Raw genomic sequence first — 15,566 nt, 5'->3', positions numbered from 1 at the left:
CGTCCTTGATATATCATTGGGGAAATGCTAAGTCGGAAACGAATTGTAATATTAATTAGATAATATACCATGACTTACAACTTGTCTTCCTTAGTCATCCATTCAACCACATTCTTTTCAAAGTGTTGTTCATCTACAACTTCCATCTTTGGATTCGCCTTAGCAGAGCTAGGTTTGATCTTTTTGAGTCTCTTGCACTTTTCTTTCCGAACTCTTTTTGAAATTTTATTGGGGATATTTTGAATAGAGATTAATATTTGTGAGATTGATAAAAGAATAAGAAAGGGTAAAGGGTATAGAAATAAATTTATTAAGGAATTAAAAATTTATTTAAACTTATTTTTGTTGGAATTTAGGCAAAAAAAAATGGACTTCATTGAGTCTCTCTCAAATTTTTTTAACATTTTCGCTAATCAATTATAAAAGTTGAGATTTGATTAGATGTGATACAATAAGCAACCTATTTTGAACAAAAATAAGGTGTATTAACTCATTAAAAAGCTGATAACAATTTGTATGAAGGTTTCTTGCAATCCATAAAAGGATTTAGTAACCTATATTATTTAATCTAAACAAATATACACATAATGAACAATGCAAATCCTGATATTTGTTAATTAATATCATCATGATCATGCTCAACAACTTAAACTCCTTTACTCTTCACCAGAATTAACATTCACAGGGTCCAATATAACTCATTATGTAAGGCTCATGTACACTATGCAACTCACCATATTAGCCATTGAATGACAAAAAGTTAGATGGCAGAGATTGAATGTATACATGAATGAACTGAATCAATATATTCTTTCCAAGTTTATCATACTAGATTCTTTCACACATTAAATACAATTCAACAATGTGGCACTTAAGTAAACAAAGATTTGAGCATGCAACAAAGAGAGAGAAAAATACAAACAACACTATTTTTCATGTTTTTTAAATTCTTTGTTATATGTTTGAATGAGTTGCATTTAAAAAAATTTGTTTACTGCTAAAACTTATTATTATTTGAACTTGAATCACTACTAAAATGATAAACTGTCAAATTCATAGGTTTATAACTTAAAAAGGAGAGAATAAATAGATGGATAGAAGAATGCCTGATATAGATGGATTCGAGGTCGCCGCAAGGATTCGGAAGTTTAAAAGCGGAAATAGGCCTATAATTGTTGCCTTGATTGCAAGTGCAGAAGAAGATCTGTGTGTGGGAAAGGTTATGCAGATTGGTGTTAATGGTGTAATCCGAAAACCCGTTTTGATGCAAGGAATTGCTAGTGAACTTAGAAGAATTCTGATGCAAGGAAATATTTGAAAAATGGATGGTGCAAGTTAAAAAAACACTACAACATCTCGTAATTAATTAAAGTTATTTGAAGTCACATTCTTGTTCTTGGTAGAAATTTATAGAACATAGTTCTCTTTGGATCTACCTTGCTACCAATTTTCCACGTAGTCATACATAAGAAGAAAAAATGTTACACAGATTAGTTTCTTTCTTTCTTTCTTTCAATGTGTTCAGGTTATTATTATTATTATGTATGCAATGTCAAATCTAATACACATAATAAGAAAATACATCTATAAATATAATCAGTAGAATCGAAAACGAAAATCTAAAATTAGAAAATATGATTAATTTTATCACGAATGTATGGAATCACATGCTTATTTGTTGAAGGTAATCTCACTAAAGCTGTTGCTGCATGTACTTTGATTATCAGATATTATTAGAAGTTGCTTCCCTGCTTTACTATTTACACCTTTGGATAACATCTTTCTTTGTTCACAGTGTCTCTCCTTGTGAAAACTCTTCTCTGCAATCATATTGAATCTCTTGCAAATATCCTTTGACCCTTTGAACAGAAAAATTGAGCACAACATTATTACCTCTCAATGAAAATGCAGCTTGATCGTAAGCTAAAGCAGCATCCTCAGCACTGTCAAATGTTCCAAGCCAAACACTTCTTCCTTTTCTTGTTGTGTTCTTTTTCTTGTTGTGTCTCTGATCTCTGCTGCATATTTTCCCCAAAGACTTTTTCTCACACCTATATATGACAGCTTTAAACCAAAAAACTCAATTATGTCATGAACCAACCTTAGTCAATTTCCTTTTACCAAGCAAATCTGCAGGCACCATCTTAGGCAACAAAACAGAACCCTTAACAAAATCATGAGGATCAGCAGTTACCCTGGACAACATTTCACCTGATTGCGCTCCAGCAACAACATTATCATCCTTATTCACTGTCCAACCTTGACATTTGAAGAATTTGCATCCCCATCCTCAAACACTTCAATAATTTTAGCATCCATACAGACCCTCCCAACACGATAAGATCCATCAGACCTGGAAACTGCATTGGATGAATGATCAACAACAAAAAGCATCTTGACCAATGAGATTTTTCAGCTCAGATGGATAAAAATCAGCATTTTCACCCTGCACATTTGAAATTGTTAAACATGACATATAAGTGTTAAACATACACATAAATTTACTTGATTACCCTACTTTACTTGGCACACACATTTGATCTTGAAACTAACCTTCACATCAGCCACAAGTTTAGCACAAGACTTCTTAACAATGAAACTCACATCGTTGTCAAACAAAACTAATATAACTTTACATTCACCATCACTAACCTTGACCTTAACTTTGCAATGCCTAACACAGCCATTGCAATAATATGACCCGGAGGCAGCTAAAACACTCCTATTGCATCTATATGCAGAGTACCACCACTCAGCACCTTCAACCAAGCCCTCAACTTTACCACCAACAACAAAAACACCTTCCTCATCCAAACAAACTAACTCATCAATTGTTTTCTTCGGATGCGTACGAATAAATTCATCCTCTAAACAGGGACTGACACGCAAACCCATAGCATGAACTTCACCAAATGCATCTATGCCTTGAACAGCAAGTCTGCATATACAAATAATAAGATGGATTAAAAACAATAACCACATGAATGAAAAACTGAGTGAAAAACCTCCGATGACAAACAGTAAAATCTAAAGTAGATCATCAACATACAAACATATTTTTTTTAAAATATTCTGTCCACTAAATTAACTGAAAAATAGGTACACTACAGTTCCCGTAAACACAAAAGTGAATTGAATTTAATTTGTACTTAAGATTGAACTTACCAAGACCCAGAAACTCCGTCCACAAGCCCTTTGATTCTATCACCTGTGATGCAACCAACTCCAATAACTTCTTCAGCAACATCCATATCTATTGCTTCCAAAGCAGCCAAAGCATTGATTTGTATCTGAATTGGACCTCTATACTGTCCCTCCCCTCTTATAGCAATCAAATCCTTCTCAAAAACCACTACCTCAAACTCTTTCCTCTTAGCAGCCAAAGCAAAAACCAAGCCAGCAATCCCTCCACCAGCCACAAATACCTTAACCTACTTCTTCATAGGAGTTTGATCCTCATTAATCTCAGCTACACTATGCGTTGACTTTGAGACAGAAGAAAGTGCTTCATGCATTACTGTTGCTTTTACTTGTATCAATTTCTTCCACAAAACATGAATGCAATTTGGTTAATAGGCAGATTATGCATTCTCATTTGCCAATGAAACAAATAAACCTCTGCAAACATTTACCTGACTACTACCAAACTTCAAGTCTGCCTCATGAATTAAGAGAATAGATGCACTTAAATTGTCGTTACTTTTGAAGCCTTCTCCCCACATATTAATCTGGTGAATAAACTCATCCTTCTCGAGGAACAAACTACGCGGAATGAATGAATTGAGTTGAATCTAAGCATTTCAACTGCTTTCTTAAATCAAACATTAGCTGTTAAAATAAAACTATAATAATGATCAGTGCAAGTAGTTTTAAACTGCATTTTACCTCGTAACAATCTGCGCCCATCAACAAAGCGTTTCAATAATCGCACCTTCTGATATGCAAGACCGCAGCCCGACCACTGAATGGAAGATTTTGCAGTTCTAGGAAACAGAAAAAATTAAAGTTTCTCACAATTAAATCCATTTAATCATATTTGACATCTTTGTCAAGAAAAGTATAAATCTCACATTCTTTGAAGAGATTCGGAAACAATTTACCTTAATCACACATCCTTCCCCGATAACCTTATCAGTGATATCAGCATCAAGCATCTTCGACGGAGGCAAACATCGCGGTTGAGTGTAAATTGGAGATGAACGATCATAGAAACTGAAATTAACATCCATTGACACCGTGACCAAGATGCTCTAATAGAGTACACTGACATGACAATATGATGATTATATGGCATATAGTCTATTTATTTACCTGAAGTCAGGTACAGGCTTTTTGGTGATTTCGAGATTTGCATTATAGACAACCTCAATGGTCATTAACTCTTCCCTACCACCAAATCTCCAAAAAAAAAACTAAAGATCTGTGAAGTAAGGCGAAAGAGGAAGTTCACAGGCACAACTAAGTAATCATCTGATACACAATTTGATGTCAGAATCAAATTCAACATTATCAGTGTCAAAATAAAACAATGCACCAAACACACAATAAAAATGACATGAATTTGGCAAAACATGATTCAAGAAACAATCAAAATGAACAAACTGCACGGATAAATGCAACCAGGAAGAAAATTCAAAATCTTAAACAATAGTAGAAAGGGATCTTAATATAGATAAAAACTGTGAGAAACTCAGGCAACTAAAACATTCTAGATCAGTGTATTTGTGACTTGTAAAAGGTTCAAAATAAATGACAAAAAAGCAAACCAAAATGGAACAACTATTATATACTCACTTGTTGAGTGTCTCAGCAGCATTTCCTTCCTTAGAGATCACAAACTTGCTCTTAGTCCTTTGTGTCAAAAATGGACTAAACATTGAATACAACATGCTGAAGTACCATGGCACATTGATGAAAATCTATACCACCAAAAAGGCAAAAACAAACACTTAAAAAACATAAACATTTAAACCAACCAATCCACTCAAAAACAATAAAAATGAATAAAACAATCTCAATTAAAAGTATACAAAAGTAATAAATAGTTTCTAAAGTACATGAAATTGGTCAAAAAATGGACTGATACCCATATTTACATCAGGCAAAATGAAGCAAAGAAGTAACTTCAGTAAGTCAAGACAATCTAGTCTAACATCAGAGTTAGCATGATATCACACAAAATATACATTTCCAGCATTCAACCTCCAAAGATAACATAAATATCTGGTTAAAAGTAAAATTGTTGAGGTTTTACAATAGTAGGTGATTAACTTGGAATGATTAACCAAAATATGATTGTTTAAGTTAAAACTGAACAATCAGGTTAAAACTGAGAAATAATTCATCTATATAACCTGATATCTAAATAATAATCATTCCAAGTTAAATTTTACTTTGCATTTGTGGAATGATTAACCTCATCTAAAAAAAAAAAGTTAATCATTCCAAGAAATCAATAATTCATAGGATTTTTCAGTTCTAATATCCCTTTTTTAATCTAGATGAAATATTTTCCCAAGTAACATAATTTCCACCTCGTTAAAAATCGATCAAATTTTTTGCCACACCCTCATAAAGAATCTCATATCTGGTCTCATCTAAATTTTTAAGATTCATCAACCAAAGTCACCAAGATCCGAGATAACTTATCGCTAACAAAACCAGTCAATCAACATTCTTAAATCTCAACAACTAACACATAATAACTATCATCTGTTCAGCCCAGAGAGAAAAAACCTTCAAAATGATAAATTCCGAGTTATGAATTTTCAATTTATTCTCTCTTTAACTTACTCAATTGATTCTACATCTACTTTCTTAATCCAAGACATTATTACTATGATACAATGGTATAATAGTATTATTCGCAAATAATATTAACTTTAACATCCTTGCCAAATTCAATCAAATGCATTTTACACAAATTTTCAGCACTTACCCACAGTTTATACTTTGAGCAATTCTTGTCATTTCAGTCCAACAGAAAACATATAGAAACATAGAAAATCAAGTAATAACAATAAAAAATCAATGCATTCATTTGGGGGAATTTCTAATCATGCAAAACAACCTAATTTATTTATGTTATCTCACTCAATTTCACAAAATCAAACCCAAGGGCAGTACTACACTAACAGGAACTCACATGTTTTGAGTTGATTCTCTTCAAAAGCTCCAAGCTGCTATCAGACCCCAAGCTTCTACTTTAGTTCAAAATTCCCTTTCTTGCATCTAACACCAAAATATATAGAATCAAAACAGCTCCAATTAACACAAATTTAGAAATTGTAACTTAGCAAAATTCAGAACACAGTTCAATCTTAATTTACACACAATAGCAACATATAAAATATATTACCTTTCCATTAGCATTGAAAAGAAGAAATGAACCTGTAACAAAAAAAAAAAATCAACAGTGATAGATCATTGTTATGAAAAATGAAAATGCAAATTCAGGCATATTCAAAAAAGATAAAGACAGAAGTAACCCTCAAAAAGAGACTTAAGTTTTCAAAAAGTGACTACATTTTAATTTTGTTAAAAGTTTAGATTACATCCTCATCCCCTAAATTTGAAGTCCAATAAATACATGAGTTTAGAATTTACTTTTTCAGTCCACAACTCATATTCAATTCATCACTCATATTAAATACATAGAGAAGGGATCCTATTTGTTTGTGTGTTTAGAATTTACCTCTTCACCACTCATTATCAACATACTTTTATCCATTATCGAACTTCTCCTCAAATTTTGAATTTAACGTTCAGTTTCAAATCCTTGTTCTTCACCTGCACTTAGTAACAACAAAAGGGATTGTAAATGTCCCAATAAAATCAATCAATGTAAAGAAATAAATTTAAGACCAAAATTGCATGTTCAAACCTTTGTGGCCAAAAAGCTATCTTATGATCCTGGCTACTCACATTTCCTCCTTGCCCTAACTAATCTACTAATATTTGCCTATAAAAATGATGATGTAATCTTAATTTTGGTAACAGATACATCATAAATTTCATCCCGTTCCCAACAATAAATAGTTCAAGTCTATAATCCAATTATACCCAGCATTCACAAATCACAATCAGAGTTTGTAAATTGTAACCCACTTCAATTCACCATCCATATTCCCCACCAACTGCTATACAATATTTAGACACCACATTCTGTCTCCATTTCCCATACCAGCAAATTCAGCAGCAGATAAATATCTTTGCCACCATAATGATGTAATTGATTTGATTCAAAAGTATATGAAGGTGAGAAAAACACAAGAAGGGGGGTTGAAGTGATGTTCAGAACTAGTTGCAGCGGATAGAACAGCGAGAGAAGAAAGACACAAGCAATTTGTACAGGTTCCTTCCACAAACCGGAAGTCAGTCATGTCTGCCTTGCACTTCCAAGGAGAGTTCACTATGTAATATCTGATTACAATTGCTCACTACTAAACTTAGTAAGAGACTTCAAATTGCTCAAGCACAATTGCAAGAGACTTCCTATGCTCCTGAACACAATCAAGAAACTTCTGATGCTCAAGCACAACTGCAAGAGACTTCTAAAAATTCAAACAGAATTACAAAGAATATGTTTGAGGTTGAACACTTGATATACAATTAGTGGTGTTCACAATACAAATCAGATATAGACTCTAAAGACTTTAGAATTTCAAAGATATGAACTTTGATACGAAATTTTAAGTGAACTTTGAATGCAGAACAATTTCAGCAGAGTTTTGGCTCTATTAATTCTTGGTATTGTTCTATTGAAACTCTGAGTCTTCACTCCTTTATATAGAGGTGTGAAAGAAACGTTGAATTGCCAGCACATTCAAATTAGAGTCGTTTGAAGCTTTTGATCAATCATCAATGATCATTTTCCTGATATGGTTATTGTCCTAAACAGGATCAATTTCAAATGTATTCTCATTGTGAAGGAACATCGTTGCAGGCAGAGCTGTTTTTATTGTCTTGTAGCAGAGACAAAACAGAGTAGTGGAAGTAGTGGTTGTACACTTCGTACAAACGTACTTTGTCAACGCTCTTTTGAGGAACAAACATCTAATGCATTCAAATCCTTTCAAAATAGCCGTTGCTTCATTTTTTCAGTCTTCTGCAATCCTTAGACGAGGTTGAATCCCATAAAACAGCTTTTGAAGCCTTAAGTTACATCCTCTAATGAACTGCAGTTTCTGGTGATTTTTGGCTTCTGATAGTAATCAAATTGAATAAAACTTTATGATGTTGAATTGAATCTCTAACTACAAGTTTTTCTAGTGATCAAATTGTTGTGTGATGTGATATAAGGGAAAAGTCAGAACTTGAATGGGGAGAAGGACAAAGAATAATCTCGCGGATATAGAAAGGAGAGACTACTTTAAAATTTGAACCGTTAAGATTGGTTCAATGGTTGTAATTTAACCCTCTCATCTCATACAATAAAATTCTTCTCAATATAATATATATATATAGGGGTTTGCTAGAACACACCCACTAGTGGAGTGTTTTAGAAAAGCTACATCTTAAATGTATTTAACCATTTTTTAGTTATTCACTTGCTAAAATACACCTAATGTAGCTTTGCTAAAACACTCCCACATGAATATTAGTGGGTGTGTTATAGCAAACCCATATATATATATAGGACATTTCATCCCATTTGATATAATATAGAATTTGCTTATGATATAGAATTCCATCACAAATTCAAGATAAAATATCTTGCTGGCCTTCATAATCAAGCTCCAATTTTTCTTCCATCATGATCAACAATTGACTTTAATATCCTGTTAAGTTTTACTGCATAATCAAGTTCCAATTTTCCTTCCTTCATAATCAACTTTTCAAAATTAAACTCAAGATCTGACTTAAAAAAATAAACTAAGAATAATTATGTTTCAGATAAAACAAAATTGAGGTTACATAAAAGGTTACAAGTGAAGGTCACAAAAAGAATCAGTAATCGAGAGTGAAGGTCACAAAAAAAAATATTGAGGTTGTTCAAACCATGAATAAAATTGCAAAATTCGAAGGATGAAGGTCACACATCGAACAAGAATTTGTGAAATCATGTAGTGTTCCTACGAACCCTAATTTGAGTTTGCAAAGGAGTGAACAAGAAGGGAACGAAGAACAGAGAATACAATTTGAGGTCTTTGACAAAAATCGTAATTAGAAGAAGAAGAAGAAGAAAATTCTAAATATACAGATCGTAATTAGCAAGGATCAGACCAGAGAGGTCACGTGATTTTTTTAAAAGGTAATATAAAATCTGAACCGTATAACTAATCTAATGGTTGTTATTTTATCCTCTCATTTAAAATGTCCTCTTATTTGAAATGCCCTCATATATATATATGAGAATAGTATGTATATGTGAGAATGATGAGAATGAATGTGAGTCATCATCAGATTAAAAACAAATGGTTAAGATTAAAAATGTTAACATGTGCCAAACTCCCACTACTCTCACGCGTTCATTATTCTTCATCTGCATTCCAACCAGATTCTTCCTCTCCCACAGACCACAACGCATTAGCTTCCTTTTCCGGTGCTCAAACATTGTTCCCATCAAAAGGGTCGTCGGAACCAGCCAAACTTTCCAACAATCACGAGGTTGTCGTTCGCAAAACCCCCAGACCCCACCACCACAAGGATCGCTCCCCCTTCCCAAATCCGTTGTATTTGCGGTGAGCCATAGTCACCGGCGTCGAGTGCCGGCAGGTCGTCAGTGTGCCAATAATTGATTGAGGGGTTATTGTTTTTGTTAATTTGAATTGAAAAAAATTATTGTCAAGGGGTTAGAAAAAAAATTGATAAGTCCCTGTGAGCATAGCTCAGTTGGCAAGGACAATGCATTGTTATATGCAGGGGCCGGGGTTCGAACTCCGGACACCCCACTTATGCATTGTTTGATAAGAGGTCTCGTAATTTTTTTTACGATAATTGCCAAAACAAATCCACTAATGAAATTTTGTGGATGGATTCAAACTTTTGATTTATTTTCAACTATAGTTTACCTTTATTTATAACTCATGAAAATTCAAGGCATCATGAATTTTCTTAATAAAATGAAATAGAATATTGTTGGTGATTCATCAGAGATAACATAATGTTCGATGCTAAAGCATTGAGAGTTGGGCAGCCGACAATGGTGGTGTGTGGCTAGAAGAAGAAGATGAGAATGATAGGATTAAGTGAGAATGCGTGAAATGAGTTTGTGAGTTTGACACATGTTAAGTTGTTTTAATCTTAACCCTTTGTTTTTAATTTGATGATTCTCATTCATTCTCATTATTCTCACATATACATATCATTCTCATATGACACATCCTCTCTCTCTCTCTCTATATATATATATATATATATATATATATATATATATATATATATATATAATTATGTGAGAATGAAAGGAATGAATAATGACCATTAGATTAAAATGTATGGTTGAGATTAAAACATAGTTAAGTGAGGCATGTACCACTCACATGTTCCTTTCTTATGTTATTTCCCCTCTCTCCCCAACCATTCTCATTCATGTGTTTCCACTTTCAAGTATCTTCATCTCTCAATCTCGCTATGGACACAATATTAAAGAGTGGCAATATTCAGAGCTTGTCCACAATTTCAACAAAAGAATAAAAGCATGTTTCTTTTCTTCCTTTTGAATTTATGTTGAAGCTAAATAGAAAATTAAACAATCAACGATAGATGATTGACTGCAATGGTGTTGATGGGTTACTACTGTTGCTGGGTTCATTGAGATGTGTTGGTAGTGGTGATGGAAGAGAACAATGGTATTGCCGGTGGTGGTGGAAGGAAGAAGAAAGAAGGGGAAATAATAGTCATTTCACCTTTTGTCTAATTTTGTTAAGGGTAAAATGATCATATTAGATGAAATTTGTTTAGTCATCCATGCACTTTTCAAGTAAGGTCACTAATCATGTGTCACATAAGTAATCAGTGATAAGAACCAAATATCAAATGATTAGAAATTGAAGGGAAATTTTGGAAAGATCACTAAATACAAGGACGAAAATTAAAATGAGTTCTGATTAGTAAGTACCGAGACAAAAATTCAAACGAACCATGTTTCAGACCACTAATCATGTGTCACATGAATAATTAGACGTAGATAGAACCAAATTTAAAATGATTAAAAATTGAAAGGAAATTTTGAAAGGACAAGGAAACACGTGTTGGCAAGTATATGTATATTTTACCGAATAGATATCAAAAAGAGAATAAGAAACAGTCGCTATTGAGATGGCGCCGAAACCGAAAAGGAATTGGAAAGAAGAGAACCGGCGAAAAGGTCCTCAGCTGCAAATTTCTGCTGAAAATGAGAATCGGCTTCGGCGGCTGCTGCTGAACTCTGGGCGGCCCACCATCCCTGCTGCGACGGAGTTTGACGATACTCTAACAAAGGATCAGAAAGCTAAGAAGCTTAAATCTGTTTATGAGAAACTCTCTTGCGAAGGATTCAGTGATCATCAAATTGAGCTTGCTCTTTCGGCTCTCAAGGTATAGTAATAGTATAGTATGCTTTCAATTGAAATAATTGATTAATCGATTCTCTTCTCTTTCTCTTTCTAGGAATGTGCTACCTTTGAATCATCTCTTGATTGGTTATGCTTGAATTTGCCCGGTAATGAACTTCCACTCAAGTTCTCCTCTGGAACTTCCTCTCATCCCTCTCAAGGAGGTTCTGTTGGTGTTATATTCAATCAGCAACAACAACACCACAACAATTCAAGGACCTATCCATCCATCACAGACACAGTCACAACTAAGGACCAATATCCGCTTTTAATCCACAAGAGACACGATGATGATGATGATGATGATGCTTTACATTCTTCTCAAGCAGATTGGATCAGGCAATATGTGGAGCAGCAGGAAGAAGAAGAAGAGGTAATTTAACCATCTCATATATATACTTTACATTCTTGTCTTCAAAATATACCAATCTTAACTGTGTGGTATTTGCAGGATGAAAATTATACTTGGGAAGATGGCATTTTTGATGGAAGTGGTGCCGCAAACAAGGTATTTCTCTTTTTCTTTAAGATCAATAAGTATTTTTCTCCACGATATTTGCATTGTCTCTATGATTTGTATTCATATGTCTGTGGTTTTGGTTTGCTAACTAGTTATTTTATGCAATATATATGAATTTTATGATTTTGGTAGGATCTTATAATCTGTTACAGTCCCATGATTTATGATCTTGACTACCATGTCCAAAGAGTTCATGATTTATTTTTCTCTCTTATTAGCTCTGCGAACCTAGGCCTTATGATGTTATTGCCAAGGAGTATCTTGCTGCAAGGTTGGAAGCTACAAAGGCAAAGGAGAAAAAGGACAAAAAACATCAGGAGCAGGCAAGCCGTATCATACGAAAACTGAAACAGGAGCTGTCTGCCCTAGGTTAAATTGAATTTTATTTTTATATTTATTTCAATATTTTTTCATGATATTCAATCCGTCTTGTTGATTGTACAACACATTGAGCAGGATTATCAGATGACAATTTGGCCTTAGAATACGAGCAAATCAGTACTAACCATGCATCTGAGGGAGCATCCATGGGCCACGAGCCTTTGATAGAAAAAGACCCAATTGATGAAGAAAGTAACTCTGCCATTGTTTTTCCTTCTAATGAAGGAGCAATAAATGGTAGTGATGCAGAGCATCATAGTGTGGAGGAAAATCTTGCTAAGTCTTGCTTACCAGCTGTACATGTTGAAAAAGATTCTGCAGAAGGAGTGGCTGGAGACATTGAGCTTGGTGGTTTCTTCTTGGAGGATGTGCCGTCTAATGAAATACACCCTGATATTTTGAAAGCACAAAAAATAGAAAAAGTTAAAAGATTATCTGAGAAGAACTTGGATAAGTTAGATGGCATTTGGAAGAAGGTAAGTTTATTGGCTACATTTCATGACTATCTTGATGGAGTTTAATGCAATTCACGTGTCTTCCAATTACTCTCATTGGAGTTCGAAGAAACACCTTAATTATTTTGGTTGGGCTTTAGACATATAAATACTTTGCTGAAACTAATATACAAATGTCAAGGAAGGTGAAAGGAATGTTTACATGAATTTTGATATGGCATCTCCCGTTTCCCAATTTTTTTATTTTATTTTTCCAATATTCCCTAAATAGTAAAACAAAAGGCCACATGAACCTGCACTTGAATTTAGAACTCTTGTTGTGTGATCAGATTATATTTTTGCTTCAGTTCATTTTGCTCCATCAACTTTATCTTTTTATTTCGGGTTGGTTTTTGGTTTGGTGTTTTTTTTGGGAGGATTCCTTATCCCCTCGTGTAATTATTTACTCTTCATCTTTATGAGTTTGTTCTTTTGTAAAGAATAGTATTTAAAATAATTATGCATGTCATTTGTTTCTAAGCATTGGGTGGATAACAATGTATTCTATTTATGTTTTTCCACGTGAATATATATCTTGCTATGGTCAGACAGTATCCATCTCTTACTTGGTACAACTTGTTTTTGGATAGGGGGACCCTCAAAAGGTTCCAAAGGCTATTCTTCATCAGCTATGCCAGAAATCAGGATGGGAAGCTCCAAAATTCAATAAAATACTTGGCAGAGGAAAGAGTTTTTCCTATACTGTTAGCATACTGCGTAAAGCTAGTGGCAGGGGCAAGAATCGTAAAGCCGGGGGGCTGGTCACACTTAAGCTTCCAGATCAGAATGAGATCTTTGAATCTGCTGAGGTGAGTGATTCATATGCCCGTATTATGATTCTATGGTTTAGAAAAAGGTGCGAGAGGGATGAGATTTGATTGGAAACTGTATTCAATGTTCCCTAACTAATTGATACTGCACACACAGCTTTTGTAGAAAGGTTATGGTTTACCAGAAAAAACAAAGCTGGTACAAACAGTTACATGAATTAGGCAAATTGTTCCCGTGGTCCTTTAAGTTATTTTATTGTAACAAATTAGTCCTTTATATTTTTGTTTTCCCAAATTCGTCCTTTAACTTTCATAATGTTAATGAGATTGACCGGTCGTTACAGTGATGATGTGGATTTTATAAAGCTGATATGAAATGTCCAACCAGACTTTGAGAAAAAGCTCAGAATAATTTTAATTGAAAATTATATTTTTTAAATATTTTTTTAATTACAAAAAGAAAACCCCAAATTAAAATTAATCTGGGTTCTTAAAACCCATTCAAATTTCTAGGTTTCCCATTCAAACCTAGATATTGTACAGTAATCCAACTTATTCTGAGGTCGAATTGCCCTAGTTTTATGAGGATGACGACGAACATTGCATTCTTCTTATCAAAGGAACATTGCATTCTTCCCATGAAGTGCTGCTCAGTGGTAAGAGCTTATCCTTGTAACATCAAAATACATAGCTCAAATCCCGTCGAGGATGGTTGTAAAAGGGCCATTAATGGCACTCTAATTAATAAAAACCCCTGTCCTCAATATTTTTATAATATTTTTCCAAACACTCATCTAATGCAAATAGAGCCAAGTCTGACATTTCCAAACCTAGACTGGTCCTACCATTCTAACTGCCCACTTTGAACCACGAGACACATTCAACACCAATCATCCGTGACAAACTGCAATCCTGCCATGATATGAACATCTTCAGTGAAGGCAATTAAATGATCATGAAAACATGTTAACAATAGGTTGTAGAGTCGATGAGACACATTTCGCACCAATCGTCTGTCACGAACTGTGATCCTGCAGGATACCAATATCTTTAGTGAAGGTAATTAAACAATCATGAAAACAGGTTAACAGACTTATAGATGGTAAATTAAAGGGACACCTTGCGACACAAATGACAAAATCAACTGATAGGGAAGAGAGGGGGCAGGTTGTTTCAATCCCTTGGGATTGGGTTTGGGCACCATTAGCTAGAGTCACAATACGTTATAACCAGATGTAGAAAAAGAGGAGAAAAGAGGAGAAAAATTCCTTCTTTCGATCTTGCAAACTCCATACCGAGAAAGTATTTTAATTTTCCAAGATCCTTGATGTCGAACTCAGCCTCAAGTCTTCTCTTTAGATCACTAATCTCTACAATATCATCTCCTGTCATAATAATGTCATCAACATACACTATTAAGATGGCAATCTTACCTTCACGTGAGTGTTTGAAGAACATAGTGTGATCTGCTTGACTTTGAGTGAAGCCATGTCTCTTGACAACACTTCCAAATCTCTCAAAACAGGCCCTTGGCGATTGTTTTAATCCATACAAGGATTTCTTCAATCTACAAACTTTACCTCTTCCAAGCTTATCTTCAAATCCCGGAGGCAAGCTCATATATACTTCTTCATGTAATTCTCCATTCAAGAAGGCATTTTTAACATCACAAACAGGTAAGGATTCTTGGGCACTATCTGTCCAAAACCACTCCAACCCCTGGATAATAGATTCAGGGGCATCTGAACAGATGACTAATTGCTCTGATACCATATAGAAATATGCTCTATATTTCATATATATGTAAAACAGTACATAGGAGGTATTTATAGGATAGGCAGTGTGCTAGTCTTGCCAGAAAATA

The 15,566-nt window shown here is 34.1% G+C and overlaps 3 protein-coding genes across 3 annotated transcripts in view; 1 reads left to right on the top strand and 2 right to left on the bottom strand.

Moving 5' to 3' along the window:
• Window positions 1-1,603: 1,603 nt before the first annotated feature.
• Window positions 1,604-7,379, bottom strand: LOC25494382 (uncharacterized). The gene is given in 9 exon segments (XM_039833881.1): window positions 1,604-2,506; window positions 2,509-2,938; window positions 3,166-3,983; window positions 4,101-4,212; window positions 4,312-4,919; window positions 6,146-6,231; window positions 6,359-6,390; window positions 6,695-6,789; window positions 6,884-7,379. Coding segments are annotated over 2 exon segments (516 nt in total). The 5' UTR covers window positions 2,896-2,938; window positions 3,166-3,983; window positions 4,101-4,212; window positions 4,312-4,919; window positions 6,146-6,231; window positions 6,359-6,390; window positions 6,695-6,789; window positions 6,884-7,379; the 3' UTR covers window positions 1,604-2,377.
• On the bottom strand, window positions 1,790-2,319 carry LOC112420989 (ethylene-responsive transcription factor 1B-like). The gene is made up of 2 exons (XM_024780867.1): window positions 2,252-2,319; window positions 1,790-2,051 (listed from the first exon to the last, which is right to left on the bottom strand). Exons 1-2 carry the CDS (start codon window positions 2,317-2,319, stop codon window positions 1,790-1,792), a joined length of 330 nt encoding a protein of 109 aa, XP_024636635.1.
• Window positions 7,380-11,222: 3,843 nt separating the features above from the next.
• The window catches only part of LOC25494381 (DExH-box ATP-dependent RNA helicase DExH7, chloroplastic), a 34,421-nt gene continuing 30,077 nt past the window's right edge, over window positions 11,223-15,566 (top strand). Inside the window, 6 exon segments of the mRNA XM_039833669.1 lie at window positions 11,223-11,520; window positions 11,593-11,910; window positions 11,989-12,045; window positions 12,276-12,426; window positions 12,514-12,914; window positions 13,523-13,741. Coding sequence (XP_039689603.1) covers window positions 11,263-11,520; window positions 11,593-11,910; window positions 11,989-12,045; window positions 12,276-12,426; window positions 12,514-12,914; window positions 13,523-13,741 — 1,404 coding nt within the window. The 5' untranslated portion in view covers window positions 11,223-11,262.

The sequence above is a fragment of the Medicago truncatula genome, chromosome 4 (assembly GCF_003473485.1).
Source record: "Medicago truncatula cultivar Jemalong A17 chromosome 4, MtrunA17r5.0-ANR, whole genome shotgun sequence".
NCBI classification, from domain to species: domain Eukaryota; kingdom Viridiplantae; phylum Streptophyta; class Magnoliopsida; order Fabales; family Fabaceae; genus Medicago; species Medicago truncatula.
The sequence above is the reverse complement of the archived record's forward strand: the minus strand, read 5'-3'. Positions and strand labels throughout refer to the sequence as shown.